The sequence below is a fragment of the Bos taurus genome, chromosome 12 (genome assembly GCF_002263795.3).
Source record: "Bos taurus isolate L1 Dominette 01449 registration number 42190680 breed Hereford chromosome 12, ARS-UCD2.0, whole genome shotgun sequence".
NCBI classification, from domain to species: Eukaryota; Metazoa; Chordata; class Mammalia; order Artiodactyla; family Bovidae; genus Bos; species Bos taurus.
In genome coordinates, this window is record NC_037339.1 from 72,848,683 (window position 1) to 72,869,683 (window position 21,001).

The 21,001-nt window shown below is 39.8% G+C and overlaps 1 protein-coding gene across 1 annotated transcript in view; it reads right to left on the reverse strand.

The window, feature by feature from the left end:
* Positions 1-21,001, reverse strand: part of LOC100337390 (ATP-binding cassette sub-family C member 4-like) — a 209,452-nt gene that overhangs the window by 171,815 nt on the left and 16,636 nt on the right. Inside the window, 3 exon segments of the mRNA XM_059892309.1 lie at positions 7,293-7,456; positions 8,472-8,561; positions 13,599-13,823. Coding sequence (XP_059748292.1) covers positions 7,293-7,456; positions 8,472-8,561; positions 13,599-13,823 — 479 coding nt within the window.

The following is a 21,001-nucleotide window of genomic DNA, read 5'->3' on the forward strand; positions in this document are numbered from 1 at the left end:
ACTTCACATATACATTTTTCATAATTTTGTGATTGATTTTGTTTTATAATTTTAATATTGTATTTCTGAGCGTCTAACCTCCACTCTAGATTTTTAATCTTTTCTTTTTGGTATTTGTTTTCAATTTTGTACCTTTAGGAATATAATCTTCAGTACCCATTTTCACTTAGGTGTGTGAAATTGCTGGCTGGCTTTATTGCTGTCTCCCTTTTTCTCCCCCAGATCACCTATATCTCCTCCCTCCCCTTTCTCTTCTCTACTTAACTCTGTGAATGCCTCTGGGTGTTCTGAGCTGTGGAGAACACTTAGAGAATTGATTACTGGCTAGATTGCTCTCTCCCTTTTTGAGTCCCCTGGTCACCTCTATCTCCCTTCTCCCTCTTCTCCATGTAAGTCTGTGAACCTCTCTGGGTGTCCCTCACTGTGGAGAATTGTTTCACCACTAACCTAGATGTTTTATCATCTGTGTTATATGGATGGAGAAGTCTTGAGGCTACTGTAAGAATAAGACTGAAAGCCAGAGGGAGAAGGTTTAACTTCAAAACTTGAGAACATCAGGGAACTCCTGATCCATGGAATATTAATAGACAAGAGCTCACCCAAAAGGATACATTCCTACACTTAAACCAGCTCCACCCAAGAGTTAACAAGTTCCAGAGCAAGCTATACCATGCTAATTCTCCAGTAAAGCAGGAACACAGCCCTGAGCATTAAAAGACAGGCTGCTCAAAGCCATGCCAAACCCATAGATACCCCAAAACTCACTACCAGACACTTCATGGTACTTCAGAGAGAAGAGATCCATTTCCACCCACCAGAACATAGACACAAGCTCCCCTAACCAGGAAACCTTGATAAACCACTAGTCCAACTCCACCCACAGGGAGAAGGTGCCACAATACAGAGGAACCATGAACTGCCAGTAAACAAAAAGGGCACCCCAAACCCAGCAATCTAAACAAAATGAAAAGGCAGAGAAATATTCAGCAGGTAAAGCAACGTGATAAATGCCCACAAAATCAAACAAAAGAGGAGGAGATAGGGAGTCTACCTGAAAAAGAATTCAGAATAATTATAGTAAAGATGATCCAAAATCTTGAAAACAAAATGGAATTACAGATAAATAGATAGAGACAAGGATTGAGAAGATGCAAGAAATGTTTAACAAGGACCTAGAAGAGACAAAGAAGAGTCAATCAATAATGAATAATGCAATAACTGAGATCAAAAGCCCTCTGGAGGAAACCAACAGTAGAATAATTGAGGCAGAAGATAGGATAAGTGAGATGGAAGATAGAATGGTGAAAATAAATGAAGCAGAGAGGAAAAAAGAAAAAAGAATTAAAAGAACTGAGGACAACCTCAGAGACCTCTGGGACAATGTAAAATGTCCCAACATTCAAATCATAGGAATCCCAGAAGAAGAAGATGAAAAGAAAGGGCATGAGAAAATTTGAGGAGACAATAGTTGAAAACTTCCCTAAAGTGGAGAAGGAAATAGCCACCAAAGTCCAAGAAACCCAGAGAGTGCCAAACAGGATAAACCCAAGGTGAAACACCCCAAGACACATATTAATCAAACTAACAAAGATCAAACACAAAGAGAAAATATTTAAAGCAGCAAGGGAAAAGCAACAAATAATCCACAAGGAGATCCCCATAAGGATAACAGCTGACCTTTCAATAGAAACTCTTCAGGCCAGAAAGGAATGGCAGGACATGCTTAAAGTGATGAAAGAGAAAAAACCTACAACCCAGATTACTATACCCAGCAAGCATCTTATTCAAATATGAAGGAGAAATCAAAAGCTTTACAGACAAGCAAAAGCTGAGAGAATTCAGCACCACCAAACCAGATCTTCAACAAATGCTAAAGGATCTTCTCTAGACAGGAAACACAGAAAAGGTTTATAAACTCAAACCCAAAATAACAAAATAAATGGCAATAGGATCACAATTATCAATAATTACCTTAAATGTAAATGGGTTGAATGTCCCAATAAAAAGACAAAGACTGGCTGAAAGAATTCAAAACAAACCCCTATATATGCTGTCTGCAAGAGACCCACCTCAAACCAAGGGACACATACAGACTGAAAGTAAAGGGCTGGAAAAGGTATTTCATGCAAATGGAGACCAAAAGAAAGCAGAAGTAGCAATACTCATATCAGATAAAATAGACTTTGAAAGAAAGGCTGTGAAAAGAGACAAAGAAGGACACTACATAATGGTCAAAGGACCAATCCAAGAAGATATAACAATTATAAATATATATGCACCCAACAAGGGCTTCCCTCATAGCTCAGTTTGTAAAGAATCTGCCTGCAATGGAGGAGACCCTGATTTGATTCCTGAAGCAGGAAGATCCTCTAGAGAAGGGATAGGCTACCCACTCCAGTATTCTTGGCCTTCCCTTGTGGTTCAGCTGGTAAAGAATCCAACTGCAATATGGGAGACCCCAGTTCGATTCCTGGGTTGGGAAGATCCACTGGAGAAGGGACAGGAGACCCACTCCAGTATTCTTGGGCTTCCCTTGTGGCTCAGCTGGTAAAGAATCTGCCTGCAACATGGGAGACCTGGGTTCAATCCCTGGGATGGGAAGATCCCCTGGAGAAGGGAAAGGTTATCCACTCCAGTATTCTGGCCTGGAGAATTCCATGGACTATAAAGTCTATGGGGTTGCAAAGAGTCAGACACGTCTGAGCGACTTTCACTTTCACTTTCATACACCCAACATTGGAGCACCTCAATACACAAGGCAAATGCTAACAAGTTTGAAAGGGGAAACTAACAGTAACACAATAATAGTGGGAAAATTTAGTACCCCACTCACATCTATGGATAGATCAACCAAACAGAAAATTAGCAAGGAAACTCAAACTTCAAATGATACACTGGACCAGTTAAACCTAATTGATATCTATAGGACATTTCACCCAAAACAATGAATTTCACCTTTTTCTCAAGTGCACATGGAATATTCACCAGGATAGACCACATCCTGGACCATAAATCTAGCCTTAGTAAATTCAAAAAAAAAAAAAAAAGAAATCATTTCAAAGATCTTTTTGGATCACAACGTGGTAAGATTAGATGTCAACTAGAGGAAAAAAACTATTAAAAATACAAACATATGGAGGCTAAACAACACACTTCTGAATAACCAGCAAATAATGGAAAAAATCAAAAAGGAAATCAAAATATGCATAGAAACAAATGAAAATGAAAACCCAACAATCCAAAACCTATGGGATTCAGTAAAAGCAGGGCTAAGACAAATGTTCATAGCAATACAAGAGAAAAATCAAGAAACAAGAGAAAAATCAAATAAATAACCTATCTTTACACCTAAACCAACTAGGAAAAAAAAACAAATGAAGAACCTCAGGTTAGTTGAAGGAAAGAAATCATAAAATTAGAGCAGAAATTAATGAAAAAGAAACAAAGGAGACTATAGCAAAAATCAACAGAACTAAAAAAGATGGTTCCTTGAGAAGGTAAATAAAATAGGCAAATCATTAGCCAGACTCATCAAGGGAAAAAATGGAGAAGAATCAAGTCAACAAAATTAGAAATGAAAATGGAGAAATCACAACAGACAACACATAAATACAAAAGATCATAAGAGACTAGTATCAGCAAATATATGTGAATAAAATGGCCAACTTGGAAGAAATGGATGAATTCTTAGGAAAGTACAACCTTCCAAAACTGAACAAGGAAGAAATAGAAAATCTTAACAGACCAATCACAAACATGAAAATCAGAACTGTAATCAAAAATCTTCCAATAAACAAAAGCCCAGGACCTGATGGCTTCACAGGTGAATTCTACCAAAAATTTAAAGAGCTAACACCTATCCTACTCAAACTCTTCCAGGAAATTGCAGAGGAAGGGAAACTCCCAAACTCATTCTATGAGGCCACCATCACCCTAATACCAAAACCAGACAAAGATGCCACAAAAAAAGAAAACTACAGGCCAATATCACTGATGAACATAGATGTAAAAATTCTCAAAATTCTAGCAAAGAGAATCCAACAACATATTAAAAAGATCATACATCATGACAAAGTGGGCTTTATCCCAGGGATGCAAGGATTCATTGATATTTGCAGATCAATCAATGTGATACACCACATTAACAAATTGAAAGATAAAAACCATATGATTATCTCAATAGATGTACAGAAAGCCTTTGACAAAATTCAACATCCATTTATGATAAAAAAAAAAAAAAACCCTTCGGAAAGCAGGCATAGAAGGAATATATCTCAACATAATAAAAGCCATATATGATAAACCCACAGCAAACATTATCCTCAATGGTGAAAAATTGAAAGCATTTCCCCTAAAGTCAGGAACAAGACAAGGGTGCCCACTCTCACCACTACTATTCAATATAGTTTTGGAAGTTTGGGCCACAGCAATCAGAAAAGAAAAAGAAATACAAGGAATCCAGATTGGAAAAGAAGTAAAACTCTCACTGTTTGCAGATGACATGATCCTCTACATAGAAAACCCTAAGGACACCACCAGAAAATTACAAGAGTTAATCAATGATTATAGTAAAGTTGCAGGATATAAAATTAATACACAGAAATCACTTGCATTCCTATACACTAACAATGAGAAAACAGAAAGAGAAATTAAGAAAACAATTTCATTCACCACTGTAATGAAAAGAATAAAATACTTAGAAATAAATCTACATAAAGAAACAAAGGACCTGTATATAGAAAACTATAAAACACTGATGAAAGAAATCAAAGATGACATAAATAGAAGGAGAAATATACCATGTTCATGGATTGGAAGACTCAATATAGTGAAAATGAGTATACTAACCAAAGCAATCTATAGATTCAATGCAATCCCTATCAAGCTACCATCAGTATTTTTCAGAGAACTAGAACAAATAATTTCACAATTTGTATGGAAATATAACAAACCTTCGACTACCCAAAGCAATCTTGAGAAAGAAGAATGGAACTGGAGGAATCAACCTGCCTGACTTCAGGCTCTACTACAAAGCTACAGTCATCAAGACAGTATGGTACTGGCACAAAGACAGAAATATAGATCAATGGAACAAAACAGAAAGTCCAGAGATAAATCCACACACCTATCTATGGATACCTTATCTTTGACAAAGGAGGCAAAAATATGCAATGGAGAAAAGACAATCTCCTTAACAAGTTTTGCTGGGGAAACTGGTCAACTGCCTGTAAAAGAATGAAATTAGAACACTTTCTAATACCATACACAAAAATAAACTCAAAATGGAGGAAAGATCTAAATGTAAGACCAGAAACTATAAAACTCCTAGAGGAAAACATAGGCAAAACACTCTGACATAAATCACAGAAAGATCCTCTATGACCCACCTCCCAAAGTAATGGAAATAAAAGCAAAAATAAACAAATGGGAACTAGTTAAATTTAAAAGCTCTTTTACAATGAAGAAAACTATAAACAAGGTGAAAAGACAGCCTTCAGAATGGGAGAGATAGTAGCAAACAAAGCAACTGACAAAGAATTAAGCTTAAAAATATACAACCTGCTCATGCAGCTCAATACTGAAAAAATAAATGACCCAATCCAAAAATGGGCCAAAGAACCAAACAGACATTTTTCCAAATAAGACATAAAGAGGGCTAACACATGAAAAGATCCTCAACATCACTAATTATCAGAGAAATGCAAATCAAAACCACAACAAGGTACCATCTCATGATGGTCAGAATGGCTGCTATCAAAAAGTCTACAAACAATAAATGCTGGAGAAAAGGGAACCCTCTTACACTGTTGGTGGGAATGCAAACTAGTACAACCACTCTGGAGAACAGTGTGGAGATTCCTTAAAAAACTGGAAATAGAACTGCCATATGACCCTCCAATCCCACTGCTGGGCATATACACTGAGGAAACCAGAATTGAAAGAGACATGTGTAGCCCAGTGTTTATCACAGCACTGTTTACAATAGCTAGGACATAGAAGCAACCTAGATATCCATCAGCAGATGAATGGATAAAAAAGCTGTGGTACATATACACAATGGAATATCACTTAGCTATTAAAAAGAACACATTTGAATCAGTTCTAATGATGTGGATGAAACTGGAGCCTATTATACAGAGTGAAGTAAGTCAGAAAGAAAAACATCAATACAGTTTATTAATGCATATATATGGAATTTAGAAAGATAGTACAATGACCCTATATGCGACACAGCAAAACAGACACAGATGTAAAGAACAGACTTTTTGACTCTATGGGAGAAGGTGAGGGTGGGATAATTTGAGAGAACAGCATTGAAACATGTATATTGCCATATGTGAAATATCTGACCAGTTCAAGTTTGATGCATGAAACAGGGCACTCAAAGCTGCTGCACTGGGACAACCCAGAGGGACGGGATGGGGAGGGAGGTGAGAGGGGTGTTCAGGATGGGGGGCACATATATACACTTGGCTGATTCATGTCAATGTATGGCAAAAATCACCACAATATTGTAAAGTAATTAGCCTCCGATTAAATAGATTGATTTAGAAAATTAATCAAAACTGACTTTGTCCTTGGACACTCATAAATTAATGGAAACATTGAATTAAAAATAAGACATGAATATACATATTGGAAAAATCACTCTAACCCAAGCATAACAAAAATACACACAGCTAAGTTTGAGCCTATAGGATTATTACTATTTAATAATGTTTAAATAACTTCAATATAGGTACATGGGGCTCAAGGACACTCTACATATTCAGATACAGTGCTGGGAGGGTCTGGAAAATCCTATAACTTTTCCTGCTTCAAGATTATCCTTCAGCTTAAAGCTGGAGCCACCACTGGCTAAACTAAGCCTGAAGGGTCTACAACACACACAAAGAAGAGATCAGAGAAGGCATTTTATTTTTTAAACAAAAGCATCCAACAGATTGTAGTTGTCACCAAAAATATGTTGCTGCTGCTGCTGCTGCTGCTAAGTTGCTTCAGTTGTGTCTGACTCTGTGCGACCCTAGAGACAGCAGCCCACCAGGCTCCCCCGGCCCTGGGATTCTCCAGGCAAGAACTTGGGAGTGGGTTGCCATTTCCTTCTCCAATGCATGAAAGTGAAAAGTGAAAATGAAATTGCTCAGTCGTGTCTGACTCCTAGCGACCCCATGGACTGCAGCCTACCAGGCTCCTCCATCCATGGGATTTGCCAGGCAAGAGTACTGGAGTGGGTTGCCATTGCCTTCTCCAAAATATATGTTACCTATTTTTAAAACCAGTGTTTGACTTACCGGAGTGATGAAAACCACATCCCAAAGCAGCTTTGCAACAGCAGAAGGAAAATGAGAACTGCCATCCCAGCAAGACACGATATTCCTGTTTCCATCCAGAGCAGGGCAGTCACTGCAATTGCCTGCAGTGGCCCTACCCACAGATAGTGCAAGAACATCGTTACCTTAAAGACAAAGATAAGCCTTCTTAGGATATTATTAAAAAACAACACAAGTAAGGACACAGTATAGAAATAATATGCTTGTGAAGAAGATACAGGATCCAAAACAGAAATGATCACAGTGGATTTTAAACCTGCTAAAGCAGAAATCCACACATCCACCCCAAATGACACTGTTCTGAGGCAGCACAGGACCAGCCACGGAGAACCCAACCAGCAGCACTGGGAGGAAGATCTGAATTTTATCCACAATACAGATGAGCTCAGGGTTTCCCCAAACTCTCTTTGCTCCAAAATTCAGCCACCATCTCCCCAGGAGAGCCTATATTATGGTACCTACTACTCTCTCCAGTAATTACTTAAGTATTTACCTCCCTGACAGGCTGTGGCTTTTGGGGGACAAAAACTAAGCCTAATTTATCCCTGAAACTGAGTAGAAGTCTTACTTCATGTTTGATGAATGAATACTTGAAGGAGAATCAGTCTAGTGCAGTACAGATCTGACCAACAGCTACAATGGGTAATATGATTTATTCATAAAGTAAGCAGGAAAAAAGAGTGTGAGGGGATGGCAGAGAATAGGTTGTGTCTGGCTGAGGACCACCCACTTAGCATTATTCCTCACAGGCTCCCTATACAGCAGGCACTGAACAGGGAAAGAACAACCCCTGCCCACCAGGCCTTCATCATTCAGAGGAGGAGGAAGACAGCCCAGCAACACCAACACCATGTGCCAAGAAGGGCCACACCAGGGGGACCCCTAGGGACACTAACCAAGCTGGGAAAGAATCCTGATGCCTGTCTATTATTAGAAAGACAAAATTCTCATCCACAGGACAACACACATTGTTACATCTGAGTTGCACACAGAAGAAATGAGAGTTGGATAAAAAGAACCCTTGTCTTAGGTCCTCAACAGAACCCTGGCTGACACCAAACCCTGGCACCTGGCATCCCAATAAGCTACATTCAGTAAGAAGGATGGGAAATGGAAGAGAATCCCTCAGGAGCAGCTTACCTGATCAAACCTATTTACATCGTTGGACAGCAGGTTGACTATCTGGCCTGTGGTGGTCTTCCCCATGGCTGAGCTACTCAGACGAAGTACCTAGTGAGAGAAAGATACAGAGAATTGGATTGCTAAGGTGATACCAAGTCAATCTTACAACATAGCAAAATGGAGTGTGTTTTTGTGGGGTCTTGAGCAGTGCTAGGATAAAGAGAGTGACCCTGAACAGCAGGGCTCTAGGGACCTACATTCATCCTTCATCTCCTCAATGTGGCGGCAGCCCTGCCCATAAGAACAACAAAGGGAGGAGCAGGAGGTAGAAGCAAAATCCCCCATCCTGCTTCTCAATGAACTTGAACCTGCCTGAAGGAAAAAGGGATGTTGATTTAGACTTAAGAACAAACCAAAATAAATTTAAGCCAAACTACATGAAAGTGGAAAGGCTACCTTAAAGAAAGAAATTAGAGGACTTGGACAGACTATAAATCTGGAATTGATTATTAATTCTGAGCGAGACCTCATTTAAACACTTTGGGCTTAGTTTATTCATTCTGAAATGAGTGACTATAATGTTCAAAACACTGTTCCTGTGAGGAACCTCTGTTCTTAATGCCAGTCTGCTGACTTTACAAAAAACACAGCCTCTGCTGCACAATTCCTTTATTTGTTAAGAAAAATGCCCTAGAGATCTGAGGAACCTGAACAGACACCATGAGCTGCTTCAAAGACCACCAGTCAGATCCAAACAGAGTCTCATGGCTCATAAAACTGTTTCATTTAGTCCTCAGGTTAAACAGAAAAATCAGTGATAAAGTGGGGATGTAAAACAACGTAGCTGCCATAGAAGAGAGTATGGCTGTTCCTCAAAAAAATAAACACAAAATTAGCATATAATACAGCAGTTCCACTTCTGGGAATATACTCAAAAGAACTGAGTGTATGAACTTGAACAGATATTGATACACTTGTGTTCAGAGCAGCAATGATCACAATAGCCAAAAGGTAGAAACAACCCAAATGTTCACTAACAGATGAATGGATACAGAGAATGCTGTATATACCTATAATGGAATATTATTCAGTTGTAAAATGGAATTAAATTTGACACCTGCTCCACCATCAATGAACCCTTAAGACATTATGCTATATGACATAAATGAGACACAGAATGGCAAATATTTTATGATTCCACTTACATGGGACACCAAGTCAAATTCAAAGATTGAAGTATAATGGTGATGGCTGGTAGGGGTGGGCTGGGGCGGCTGGAGAATTAGTGTTTATTGGATGGAGAGGATCACTTTGCGAAGATGAAATTCTGGAGATGAAGAGCAGTGTTGTTTCCTCAACAATGTAAATATTCCTAATGTCACTAAATTGTTGTTGTTCAGTCACTAAGTCATGCCCAACTCTTTGCAATGCCATGGACTGCAGCACAGCAGTCTCCTCAGTCCTCCACTGTCTCCTGAAGTTTGCTCAAATTCATGTCCATTGAGTCAGTGAAGGTATCTAAACATCTCATCATCTGCCACCCCTGTCTCTTTTGCCTTCAGTCTTTCCCAACATCAGGGTCTCTTCCAATGAGTCAGCTCTTCATGTCACTAATGTCACTAATCTAGTTGGGAAACAATGTTCCCCAATTTAGTTAAAATTGTAAATTTTATGTTGTGCATATTTTATAATAATTTTTAAATCAATGACCAAAAGCCAAAAGTAACTTTACCAAATTTGCAGAAATGACAAATCATTTTATTTATGACACATCCCACAAGATCATCCAAAGTTCAGCTAAAAAGAGCCCAAAAATTTCCCAAAGGTGACATTCCAAAGTGTTAGTGTGAAGAGGAAGGAAAAACAGGTGGACAATGACTCACCTGTGCAGCAAAGAGTGAGCTTTGACTGAACCATGACCTCACACCTAACAAGGTTTTCACAGTGCAGTTCTGGTGAAATTTCACACATACTTATGGGAGCTAAGCACAATCTAGAAAGACAAACATCTAGCTAACTTGTGGAGAAATCTGAGTACTCATCTCTTAAACAGTGAAAGGTGCAAGAGAATAACAAATATATGATGAGGGACAATGAAGAACCCTGGCTAGAGTGTACAGTCACCACTGCCATTTCCATGTCACCCAGGAGGAAACCAGCTCTTGTGCCAAACACACACAGTGAGATGCCAGGGGCCCTGGGTTCATACAGCGCTGAGATTAACAAGAGTATGCTCAAAGAAAGATGAGGAGAAGACACTTTACATTTTGCCAAGAAAAACATTCCCAAGAAACAGAAGCTCTAGATAAGCAGCATAAGTAGCAACTAGGTAAAAGAAGCGATAATTTCAATTTAAATTTTTTGGTTTTAGCTTTTGATTAGGATTTTATCTTTTAATAAAAATTATATGTATTAAGGTGGACAACATGATTATTATTAAAAATATACACTGGGAAATAATTTCTGTAGTAAAACCAATTAACATATTCACACTTTATGTAGTTACCATTTTGTGTGCCTCCTGAGAACACTTAGGTCTTCCCTTTTGGCTCAGCTGATAAAGAATATGCCTGCAATGCGGGAGACCTGGGTTCGATCCCTGGGTTGGGAAGATCCCCTGGAAAAGGAAAGGCTACCCACTCTAGTATTCTCGCCTGGAAAATTCCATGAACTACATAGTCCATGGGGTCGGAAAGAGTCGGACACGACTGAGCGATTTTCACTTTCACACTTTCACTTGAGAACACTTCAGATCTACTCTCACATAAAAATTCAAGTATATAATACAATTAAATAAGGATTTTTTAAAGCAAATAACCCAGGGCAACACAATACTGAGAAACAACTTTACACAGAGACTTTCAGCAGTTGACATGGTGTATCTGTGGCAATTTCTTTGTAAAGACACCTGAAATCCTAATTCCTTTTATACTAGCTAAGATCAGGGTAAGCTATGAAGTAGTTGTGTGGCATTTCTCAATATAAAAATCACTGAACACATCAAATCAGGTCTTATTAAAACTTCTATAATGCATACTAAAAAGAAAAAGGAAATATAGTATTATGAAGATAACTTGAAAGAACGGCAACAAATTCTCCCCCAAATTACTAAAGACAATGGATATTTTCAAGTTTTACCCAAAATATCCAATTATTGTCTTTAATGCCAATAAAACAATTGTAACTATAGCATATAGCATATAGCGAGTTTGTATTTAGCCTGAGTTATAATTATATTTTTCTTTTTTTAATACCTTTTATTTTATTTAACTTTACAATATTGTATTGGTTTTTGCCATATATCAAAATGAATGTGCCACAGGTATACATGTGTTCCCCATCCTGAACCCTCCTCCCTCCTCCCTCCCCATACCATCCCTCTGGGTCATCCCAGTGCACCAGCCCCAAGCATCCTGCATCGAACCTGGACTGGTGACTCGTTTCATATATGATATTATACATATTTCAATGTCATTCTCCCAAATCATCCCACCCTCTCCCTCTCCCACAGAGTCCAAAATCCTGTTCTATACATCAGTGTATCTTTTGCTGTCTCGTATACAGGGTTATTGTTACCATCTTTCTAAATTCCATATATATGCGTTAGTATACTGTATTGGTGTTTTTCTTTCTGGCTTACTTCACTCTGTATAATAGGCTCCAGTTTCATCCACCTCATTAGAACTGATTCAAATGTATTCTTTTTAATGGCTGAGTAATACTCCATTGTGTATATGTACCACAGCTTTCTTATCCATTCATCTGCTGATAGAAATCCCTTGCATTCCTATACATTAATAATGAGAAAATAGAAAGAGAATTTAAGGAAACAATTCCATTCACCATTGCAACGAAAAGAATAAAATACATAGGAATATATCTACCTAAAGAAACTAAAGACCTATATATGCTGCCAAGTCACTTCAGTTGTGTCCGACTCTGTGCGACCCCATGGACTGCAGCCTACCAGTCTTCTCCGTCCATGGGATTCTCCAGGCAAGAACACTGGAGTGGGTTGCCATTTCCTTCTCCAAAAGACCTATATATAGAAAACTATAAAAACTGGTGAAATAAATCAAAGAGGACACTAATAGATGGAGAAATATACCATGTTCATGGATTGGAAGCATCAGTATAGTGAAAATGAGTATACTACCCAAAGCAATTTATAGATTCAATGCAATCCCTATCAAGCTACTAACAGTATTCTTCACAGAGCTAGAACAAATAATTTCACAATTTGTATGGAAATACAAAAAACCTCAAATAGCCAAAGCTATCTTGAGAAAGAAGAATGGAACTGGAGGAATCAACCCGCCTGACTTCAGGCTCTACTACAAAGCCACAGTCATCAAGACAGTATGGTACTGGCACGAAGACAGAAATATAGATCAATAGAACAAAATAGAAAGCCCAGAGATAAATCCACGCACATATGGACACCTTATCTTTGACAAAGGAGGCAAGAATATACAATGGATTAAAGACAATTTCTTTAACAAGTGGTGCTGGGAAAACTGGTCAACCACTTGTAAAAAAATGAAATTAGAGCACTTTCTAACACCATACACAAAAATAAACTCAAAATGGATTAAAGATCTAAACATAAGACCAGAAACTCTATTTTTCTTTAGTTAACACAATTGTATTGAATGTGATTAAATGGGCCATTGAAAAATATAATCATTCCCTTTCTCAAATCCATTCTGTTCTCCAAGATTTAATTTTATGGATCCAATCCTGAAGTTCACTTTTAAATACAGCTTTGAAGCTTTTAATGAACAACAACAACAAAATTTCCAGAAATACCACTATGAGAATTAGGCATAAAAACATTGAAAATCAATGGGATACCTTTAATACTTTAATTTTTAATTAGATTTTATTACAGATTTAGTGGATATTATGCAACAGTGGATATTATGTGGCTAAAAGTCATAAAAGGTAGCCCTGATCCAATCTCAGTAGAAAACTTATTATATATTGGAAAAGCAACAAAAAAAAACTTGACTTGGTGCAAACACCAAGCTTCTCCAGTAAAGTACAAATGATCCCAGTTACAAAAGTTTAGTTTACAGAGAACTTTCCCTAAATGTTCCTGATGCTTCAGGGGAGGTATACACTGTGAAACCGAGTGACACTCACCTTGCAGTAGATCATATGGCACAGGGCTACTCTCAGCCTCATCCCCAAACGCTGAATGTGATAGAAGTATAAGTGGTGCAGAACGGCCCACACCAGCACGCTGGCGCTCAGCCCTGCCGCGTAGCCGTAGGCTTCGTGCAAAGCGGCAGAATCGGTGGGATCATAGTTTTCAACATAACTAATCATTTTCCCCAAGAATATGGGCTGAACGACTCTGGTGCCTTCCTAAAAGGAAAAAAAGGCTTAATTAGAAATGCAAGCTCTACCAGTTTTCTTAACACAAGTTTTACTTTTACCATTAGCATATTAAAAGGGCATTTTTGGCAAAACACTACATTTATGATTCACCTGAAAAGAAAATATCTATCTCCTGTTAGACAAGCAGACAATAATTTTAACCTTAAGCCAAAATTTTACATTCAAAGAAAATGAAGCCTTAGTACTTCGTACTCACTACACTCTATAAGTTCAATAAATACTACAACCAGTGCTTTAGAATGCATTTGGCAAAACACCAAGTTATTCTTAGGGTGCTGGTGCTAAGTTGCTTCAGTCACGTCCAACTCTTTGTGACCCTGTGGACTGTAGCCCACCAGGCTCCTCTGTCCATGGGATTTCCCAGGCAAGAATACTGGAGTGGGTTGCCATTTCCTTCTTCAGGGAATCTTCCTCACCCAGGGATCGAAATTGTGTCTCTTTATGACTCCTGCATAGGCAGGCGGGTTCTTTATCACTAGCACCAGAAAAAGGGTAAGAAATTTGCTTCCATACGAACAAGCTCTGCTGGCAGTCTATCCCTGTCCCCGTGTTCTTTCAACATCTCAGCCTAACAGAAAGTCAAAATGGTTCATGTATGGGAGACACACTCTTATCACCTTCTTAAGAATCTTTATGAATTGAGACACTGAGACAAACGCATTCACTTGTACCCACCCCAAACTTCACACATCAGTACAACAAGAAAACAGAGCCCAGACTCTGTTGGAACATCACAGAGAAACCAGGCTGGGAGGTTCTCAGGGTCTCAGCCCCGAGGGACACTGTGTCAATATGTCCCTACCCTCTGGAAGCTGGGCTGTCCCTTGAAATCAAGCTAAAAAACAATTTTTGTCCACGGTTTGCCATCAGCCACTTATTGCCATCAGCCACTTATTGCTGGTTTGGAAGAAATGTTACCAATCATCTCTTCCCTAAGGCAAAAGTTAAAATCCTAAACAAGTGAGGTGGAGGACACTGAGCCTTCTCCCTTGAGTAAGCCTTAAGGAAAGCAATTTTCTTTCCCAAAAACTAAAGGTAGAAAACTGCAACACTTGCTCACCCTGCCAAATGGCCACTCCACCCCACAACCTACTTCTTCCCTCTAGTCACCCCTTGAAGGTCCCCTTCTCTCCCATCAAAGAAAACCAAACACTCAACACAAATCCAAGTCATCAAAAGTAAACGCCATGACCCTAGCATCATTTCCTCCACAGACTTCTCAAAAGTCAAAATGTCAAAACTTTGGAAATCTTTCAGGAACTTGACTTTGGAGCAAGCTTTTCCTTTTAAGCAATCCTTCCTTATTAATATAGACAGGATAAGCAACTGCCAGGCTTTTCCTTGATAGCACTCTTCTGTCTGTCTGAAGTTGTGGAAAAGATATGCAAGAGGAAGAGAAGCTGAATCCCCAACACAAACAAAACTAACAAGCATTTTCTGCTCAACAAACTAGTGCCTGATGAGGATATATAGAGAAAGTTGTCCCCATTCCTCAAATGGCTGTAACATTAAACCCCGACACTCCTGTCTTGTTCTGCACCCACAGGTTCACAGGCTATACCAACTGCCTCACCTTCCACAAGGTAATAGAAAGCTTCATCTATTACAGAGAAGAAATCACTGTTAAGCTAAAGAATTATGCATAGGATGATCAGATCAGAGTAAGAGGATCTGTTCTCAAGAACACAAAGTTTCACTGTTACATTTCCAGCAAGCCCTATCATTCACCCCTAGAAGTTCTAAGAGCTTATGGAAGAGCCCCTCAGACTGTACACTGTAAAACAGACTTTGTATAGACCGCACTGAGATAGAAATATGTAGGCTCACACAGAGAAACAAGAATGTCAGCCCAGGTAAGGCCGAGGGCAGTCCAGTGCTGCAGCCTGCAAACCTGGGGCTCTCCATCAGAAGCCCAGCACTAACACCTGCCATCCCAAACGGTCCTAAAACTTATGATTTGCTTAGGAAATCATTGTTGCCTGTTACTCAGCTCTCCTTTTGACCCTGATACTGTTCTAATTACAGTAAGTGTAATGTCACCCACCAAAGAGAATACTGATAGATGCAACAAATTCACCAAAAATTAGTATAAAATAAAGGCACCTCATTACTATCTGATTGGATTTTTTCTGCTGAGACATAGTATTTAATAAGCGAGTTGAGCAGATAGCCTCATTAAGGAGTAATGCCATGGACTTTCCTGGTGGTCCAGTCGTTAAGAATCTGCCTGCAAATGCAGGGGACACAGGTTCCATCTCTGGTCAGGGAAGATCCCACATGCTGTGGAGCAACCAAGCCTGTGCACCACAACTACTGAGCCCATGCACGCTGACTACTGGAGCCATCACACCTAGAGCCTGTGCTCCGCAACAAGAGAAGCCACTGCAGTGAGAGGCCCGCACACTGTAACTAGAGAAAAGTCCTTGCTCAGCAGTGAAGACCCAGTGCAATCAAAATTGATTTATTTTTTTAAAAAAGAGTAAGGCCAGTGGTGAAAGACAGGGAAGCCTGGCATGTTGCAGTCCCTGGGGTAGCAGACACCGACACAACCGAGCGACTGAACAACAAATGCCAGTCCTGGCTCAGAGCTTCCGCTCCTCTGTCTGCTCTTTTTTAAAATCTTGTTTGTTTATTTATCTTTGACTCTGCTGGATCTTCGTTGACACACACGGGCTCTTCCTTGCTGTGTGGGCCTTCTCTTGTTGCGGTGAGTGAGGGCTACTCTCTAGTTGTAGCGGCCATGCTTCTGGTTTTGCTGGCTCCTCTTTTTGCAGAGCAGAGGCTCTAGGGCACACAGGCTTCGGTAGGTGCACCAAGTGGGCTCCGTAGTTGCAGTTGATGGGCCCCAAGGCATGTGGGATCTGAGTTCCTGGACCAGGAACCCATGTCCACTGCATTGGCAGGAAAATTCTTAACCACCGACCACTAGGGAAGTCCCTCCTCTGTCTGTTCTTGATCCTAATCCTCAACGAGTAAGAAATAAAACAATTGAGAAAATGTTCATTAGCAAACTTGAAACTAACCAAATGAAAACCTTCTGGATAGCAAGAACAAGATCAAAAATTGTTCCCATAAAGCCTTCATCTTTGACACCAACCTATAACCCAGTGAATAGCCTTCCCACAAAACAACTGGGAACATAGTTCTTCTTGCTTCACAAGAATTCTGCATAACTGTGAAACTGTAAAAGATATTTAAAACAGTCCAATATAATACCACAACAATCATTTCAAAGTTCTATGAGAGTCTCTGAGGCAGACATCTCGTGGTGGAGTCCTTGTTAGTTAATCTCCTGCAAGCACTTGACATTCCGGCTCACCTCTTGCTTCTTAGGGGAACTTACAGTTTCTCCGCTACATTTCCACACTACTTGAAGTGTTTCTGGCCCAATTCTACCATCTTCAAGAAAAACTGAGTAACTCCCTGAGATGGCCCAAGCCACCACCTTAAATACTATCTCCAGCTAAAGAAAGATTGGTAGGGACACAATGAGAAGTTAATAGGAAAAGCAGCTAAAATTAAAATGGCTGGGTTTTTCACAGAGGTTTAAGTATTCTCCATTGACAAGATTCTTCTGTGATTTAGAGACATCCTTCTCTTTTTGGTACTGGGAGGAAGACACCTTTACAAATGGAAATTTCCTTCATCAATGTAAATGTCCCTCACAGAAGGGTAACTTCTGCTCTGTCTTTACAGTTTCTCCTGTGTCTATTTCTCAAAAAAAAAAAAAAAAAATCAGCTAAAAATAATCTTTGTGTTAAAAATGCACATTCTCAGGTGACACTTTCTACTACCCTTCAAGCATATTCAATGTTTGTAGTTTTGAAATATTTGTAACACCTACAGGAAAAAATAAAAAACTCTGTAGGAAGCAGGTGACAGAGCTGTTGTCAGAAAAACATCTCTTGACTCTGAGTCTCATGGAGGCTGTGGGAGGAGAGAAGAGAATGCAGAGAACACTGGCCTGGGAGTCCAAACACTGGGCTTCAGAAACCAGGTCGGCCACCTGCGAGTCACATGACCCTAAGCCCATCATATGCCCACCTGCCCTCCAGGTCTTTGTTTACCTCGAGGAATTGTGGGACAACTAAGAGCCACAACAGCTCTAAGTACTCTAAAACCAACACTAAAAAACAAGTGTAAGCTATGATCATTTTTATGATACAGAAGTCCTGGGAAGAGACGTGCTCTATTAATGGCAGAGGCTGGTTTCACAAAGGGTTTGGAAAACTCAGTGCTGCTCACAGGCCACCATGCAGAGCAACTTTGAGAAAAGTCATTTATAAAAGCCAACATTTCTGGATAGCAATTAAAAGTTTCACTTCTAAGCAGATTTTTTTTTTTTAATTTTTAACCATTATGAACCTTTAAAAAAGAGGCACCTACTTCCCTGACTTCTAAAAGAAAACAGAATAAGGGAGGAGTGGGGAGAATGAGTGAAATAGGTGATGGAGATTAGAAGGTACAATCTTTTAGTTAAAAAAATAAATAGTGAGATGTGATGTACAACATAGGAAATACAGTCAATAATATTGGAATAACTTTGTATGGTGACAGAGGGCAACTAGACTTGCAGTGATCATTTTATAATGTATACAAATATTGAATCAGTATGCTATATACCTAAAACTAATATAATAAGTCAATTATACTTCATTTTTTATTTTTAATGGGAATAAAACCTTTTTTATGCTTTTTAAAAAATGAATTAAAAAGCATTCCCATCATTTATGACTCAAGGTCATCACTGTGGGTATCACTAACAACTAATGGCTAATGCTATGCTCTCAATATCCAGCAGGGTGCACACAGCAGGTCTGCTCTGCAGGTCCCCTTCTGCTTGGCTCAGTGCCCCCTCCTCCTCTCCCTTGCTGTGTGGACTTCGGTGGTTGCTCTCAGCCCACAGTAACTTTGCCACCAAAGCCTCCACTTTGCCACTTCACCACTTTTCAGCCTCCTGTGTTGAGCAAACTCAAGGGACACTTGGAAGAAAGGGTTGGGAAGTAAAGGCAAAAGCCCAGTACAGCTCTTGGGGAACCAGACCTGAGTCAAGGCACAAAACCCACTGTGGGACTCAGGATTTTGTTTACCTCCTGCCCATAAACTGAGCTCCAAAGTGAATATTTACACAAACATGTGCCTCCTACAGCCTCCACCTAGACCAGAGACCATCAGCAAAAGTGGCCTTGGACAAACAAGTGACTTGACAAGGCCAGGCCCTTTCTAATGTTCCTGGCAACAGGACATAAACCCTGGTCACTCCCCCCCCTCTCCGGGCAAGGGACTAGGTGAACCCACTCTGGTTCTCTGAGGTCACCCCACTTACACACCAGCAGGTGGAGACCTCACCTCTCAGACAGAAGCCCCGATGACCTAGGGAGGTGTTCTCTGTGTCTCTGGTCCAGGCAGAGACTTCAGGCTCCTCCTCCCCACCCTGAGGGCCCTGGACAGGCAGAAACCTGTCCTCCCCACCCACATTCCCCTTGGAGGTGTACAAAGGGGAGGGGCCAGACATGCTGAGAACTCGCTGCCTGTTCTGTTCTAATTAGGGGTGACCTGTAAATGCCCCAGGTTCAATATCAGCCTGGTACTTGGTTCCCCAAGCATTACAGTCACTCAATTCTCATGGGACAGAGGTTCACATACCTTGAAATTCTAACCCCAAAATCCTCACCCTGGACTCGCATGGCCCTGCCTCTTCCCACTGGTGCTGCCAGGAATACCTGCGTTGTGGTTGGTCAGAGCACTGTCTGGGAACCACAGATAATCCATGAGTCATCCTGTGCACCAGAGGAATTAGAGAATCCTGAGCTGAGTTTAGATCCTCCGCCATATAAAATAAAAGGCCACTTAGGGATGGTAATGACGGGAAAGGTGGTTTGTTAAAGGGCTCCTGGGTCCATCTGAACTTAGCATGATGCTACTGCTAGTGTCAACATCCTAGTCACTTCTGGCACCCAGGGTGCATGGTCACCTGGAATCTACCCTCAATTACAATCCCCAATCTGACTTCCTGCTCTAGGAAGTTCTTAGCATCCTATTTATTAACTTCAGGCCAAGTTCAGGATGCATGTGTCTTGAGACCTGTAGACAAAGCTCTCAAGATGTGTTTTCCTGGGAATTCCCTGATGGTCCAGTGGTTAAGATGCTTTGCTTTCATTCCATGGCCGAAGTTAAATCCCTGGTTGCAGAACTAAGATCCCATAATCCACATAGTCAAAAAGCATTTTTAAATAATTTTTTTAATGAGCATTTCTGACACTGGGCAAGCTATAAGTCATTGAGATGGTCAGGATGGTAAGTCAGAGCACCTGAGACATAATGTCCCTCTGTCCTTTGTGAGACCATGGCACACTATGGAAGTACTTGGCACTCAGTGTCCTCTATTCTAAAACCAGGATAATATTAAGTGAGGAAGGTGGATTCCTCCAGCTCCATTTCTTCTTTCTCAAGACTGCTTTGGCTATTCAGGGTCTTTTGTGTTTCCATATTAATTGTGAAAATTTCTGTTCTAGTTCTGTGAAAAATGTCATTGGTAATTTGATAGGGATCACATTGAATCTGTAGATTGCATTTGGTAGTATAGTCATTTTCACAATATTGATTCTTCCTACCCAGAAACATGGAATATCTCTCCAGCTGTTTAAGTCATCTTTGATTTCTTTCATTAGTGTCCTATAATTTTCTGTATACAGTTCTTTCATCTCCTTAGGTAAATTTATTTCTAGATATTTCTTCTTTTTTTTTTTTTTTTTGCAATGGTAAATTGGATTGATTCTGTAATTTCTCTGATTTTTCATTGTTATTATATAGAAATGCAAGTGATTTCTGTGTATCAATTTTGTATCCTGCAACTTTGCTAAATTCACTGACTAGCTCTAGTAATTTTCTGATACTATCTTTAGGGTTTTCTATACAGTGTCATGTCATCTGCAAACAGTGAGAGCTTTACTTTTTCTTTTCTGATCTGAATTATTTTTATTTCTTTTTCTTCTCTGATTGCTGTAGCTAGGACTTCCAGAACTATGTTGAATAATAATGTTAGGTAGGTAGAATAGGGAAAAGGAGTCCAAAATGGCGGTGGCTAAAAGAAAAGGAAGGGAAAAGCCCACTAAAATAGAACAAAGGAAGGTCAAAGGAAGGTC